This window comes from Eurypyga helias, unplaced genomic scaffold (assembly GCF_000690775.1).
Source record: "Eurypyga helias isolate BGI_N326 unplaced genomic scaffold, ASM69077v1 scaffold14646, whole genome shotgun sequence".
NCBI lineage: Eukaryota > Metazoa > Chordata > Aves > Eurypygiformes > Eurypygidae > Eurypyga > Eurypyga helias.
In genome coordinates, this window is record NW_010257320.1 from 27,338 (window position 1) to 30,735 (window position 3,398).

Below are 3,398 nucleotides of genomic sequence, written 5' to 3' on the forward strand. Positions count from 1 at the left end.
CAGCTTGAGTAACTTTCTCAACCCAACCCCTCCAGGAGCAAGCTCAGAAAAAACACAGCAGCCACTGGTTGCCTGCCGCATCCCATGCGCAAGGGCTGCTTCGCCAGCACGCTTTATGGGCACAAAAACCATTCACCTGGCAACTCAAGAGGAGTTTCCACCGCATGCATTGGTGTACAACACCAAACTGGTGCCGCTTTGCGGGAGTGGCCGGGTAGGAGTCTACAAACCACACTAATTGGGAATGGGAAAATTGATAAAGCTTGCTGAGCTTTAGCAGTTCCTCCTCCAACTGCTGCCTGTGATGGTATAAAACGAATCACCTCCACAACAGCTAAGGGGAGAGCCTGCCCTGAGCACCCATGACAAGCTCCCGAACACCTACAGTTCACCAGCCACCACGAAGCAGCTCCAGCTTTTTTACTTCATAGGCTTTGCAGGAGGGAAGGAAAACACAGCTCTGGTTTTGTCCATACAAGGTTTCTTGGCTCAAAGAACTCGATCTGAAGCAAAACCCATACCTTCTTCATACTCAGGCTAACATCTGTCCAGAAAGATGTCCAAAGAAAAATTAAGTCCAGCTTTTTTTCCTCTACTTAAACCATGCAGCCCTCTAGCTCAATTCCAACACACAAATGCTGTAAATATCTGAAAGTCTGGTCAAGTTCTCTGTAACAAAACAGCACCCAAGCACTACATTAACTGAAATACGCACTCACAACAGAGAAAAGAATCCTTGATCCTCTGGCATTTCTCTACAAGGAGTAGTAATTCTTCGAACGCACAGTTAACCTCCTACCAAAGCCAAGTTAGCTCCTTCCTTCCCACACATGAAATACAAAGTGGTTTTGCTTGCTCAGAGGACCAGAGGCAGGACACACTTTCCCTGCCTGCCCACACTACCAAAATCCAGCCAAAGTCGCTGGCTCCCAGAGGTCATACACAAAGGGGTTATAGATGCCGTGAGCAAAATAACTTCAGCGAGACGTTAGCAGGCAAATGCGTGCACCAAAAATAAATGTAACACCAGCCTGTTCCATTCTGAATGGCACAGCCGCAGTGAGATAAAAGATAAATAAGCCAAAGATCAAACCTCTACCTCTTCGTAAAGGTTCTTAGAGATTGGGGTTTCTATACCACTAGCTGGGAATCTGTATCTGTAAAGCAAAACAAGTTCTTGTGAAACCTCTTTATGAAAGAATAAACCCGGAAGCATCAGCACCAGAGAAGCATCGCGCTGCACGTGCCCGCCTCTTGCGCTCTTCCCCGAGAGCCTGCAAACAGCCAGTGCTTTTAACAGGACACTGGCCTAGAGAAACCCTCGGACTGACTGAATGTGGTCATTCTTATTCAGAAGGAAGTAACATTTAACACCGACCTGTTTGAGCTGCTCGTCCAACCGCCAGTTCTGGCGTCCAGACGGGGAACCGGAACGTGGTTGCTTAGTAGTGTCTTTACCCTGTTCTTCTTTGCCCTGCTTTCCCCGCTGATGCCCCGAAGCTGGAAGAGGATTAGAGGTAGAGGCCACTCTTTGGTTGTGATGGGCAACTTTGGGAGCATGAAAATATTTCAGAGCAGAGCAGGTTTCTTTTCCAGTCATATCAGCACCATCCTCAAGATCTCCACCTTCCAAACCCCCTTCCTCCTCCTCCTCCTCCTCTTCCTCCTCGTCTTCATCCTCTTCTTCCTCTTCTGGCTCTGAATTCATGCTGCTCTGATCAAAAGACCGTGTAGCTCCAGCTGCAGGTGGGCCTCTGGCCAAGGCACCAACAGCGGAGCCGCCCGAAGCCCTGCCAGATGTGGCTGCTAGGACAGCCTGCTGCACAGCCAGCTGCTGAGTGTAGAGCAGCTGGGCTTCTCTCATCTGCCTCTGCTGTCTCTCCCTGGAATCCATCTGCAGAGGCGTTTGCTGCTTCTGCTGCTGCTTCTGCAGCTGCTCGACCACAGCTTCCAGCTTCATCCCGCAGTTTGCATGGCTGGGAAAAGAGGGGGGCGTTTTTGACTTTATCTGGCAGGGTTCAAGCCCCGACCTTGGGAGATTGGCAGAATCTGAAAGATAGACAAATATTTGTCTGTATGAATATAAAATGCTTTCATCTTTTTCCCCAGGAAGAGGATAAATAGAGTGCAAAGCCAATACTCTTTCCTGTGCAGGAGACCGTGAAACAATCAGCTTCATGTTTAACAGCCTCAGGCTCAAACTTGCATTCAATTTTCAGACTGTTTAATTGTATTTTCAAGCTGAACACATTTGGTATAACCTCAGTTTCATATACCCCAAAGACAGCATCTGAAATGCTTTTGTCTACTGTCCCAGCAGTTTTTTTTTTTTGTCAGAATCCTTCCACACTTTCTAAATAATTACTTTTGAAATGTTAGGTTTAGCGCTTCTGAAAACACTACCTTAAAAGGAGATAGCCAGGATAAGCTTGACCATATTTCTATTAAAAAACAGACAGCCATTTATCACCGTTCTCTCTAAATTCTTTTATGCTTTCAACATCAGTAAATTCTTCATGCTTTATAAGTCCTTCTTAAAATAACAGCTATATTTAGCCATTATTTTTCCCAAGGAGATACAGATGAGAGTATAGTGAAGACCACTGCAGCCTAAAACAGAGTGCTGAGCACCAAGCAGCTCCTGCCTCTGGTTCCCAGAGTTGTCAGCACATCTCAAGCCCTGGCCATGGCCTCCCTTCCACCTTCCCAGCCAAAGGACCCAAGAGCTTTCCTAGCTCTCCATTTTGACCTGCACCAAGCCCATGCTGAGCCAGCACCAGCCTCCTCTTGAGCAAAGACCAGAACAGACCGCAGTCAGAAACACAGCCCTGATCTAGAGTAAATCCTAGAAAGACGACTACAACTTTAATCCTCAACCATTAAAATCAGCATGTGTATTTTGGACTTTGTGTCGCAAACTGAACCCACCGACAAAGACTATTCTTCTCAGCTTTTTTTTTTTAAATGTAAAAAGATGCTTAAACAGATCCCACTTGCTGCCCTTCAAGGTTCACTGATATCAAAATACAGTGAGCTGAGAGAAACAAAGAAAAGGCCAACTACAAACAAGCTACAGTCTCCTGGCCACCTCCCACCACCCTGTTTACAACCTGCACTGTGCTATTGAAGCCACATACTTGAGAAAAGAGACTGTTGTAGCACACATTTTCAAAACAGACATAGTTCTGTTCTAAAACAAATAACCTACCAGATACCAGTTTTAAAAGTGAAAGACAGCTTCCAGCATCCCTAGTGCAACACCAAGTCCTCCTCTTATGTGGTCAGACCGCACATCTCCGGTACAAAGTGCCCAGGAGCTACAATGCCCGGATGCCCAACTCTTCCCTGTGCTAAACAACAACCCATCACTAAAATGAAAAGCCTGGGTGGTGCATTTG

General features: G+C 46.5%; 1 protein-coding gene across 1 annotated transcript in view; it reads right to left on the reverse strand.

The window, feature by feature from the left end:
- The window catches only part of LOC104511382 (AT-rich interactive domain-containing protein 3B-like), a 29,202-nt gene extending 27,191 nt beyond the window's left edge, over window positions 1-2,011 (reverse strand). Inside the window, 1 exon segment of the mRNA XM_010153976.1 lies at window positions 1,379-2,011. Coding sequence (XP_010152278.1) covers window positions 1,379-1,960 — 582 coding nt within the window. The 5' untranslated portion in view covers window positions 1,961-2,011.
- Between the last annotated feature and the right edge of the window lie 1,387 nt (window positions 2,012-3,398).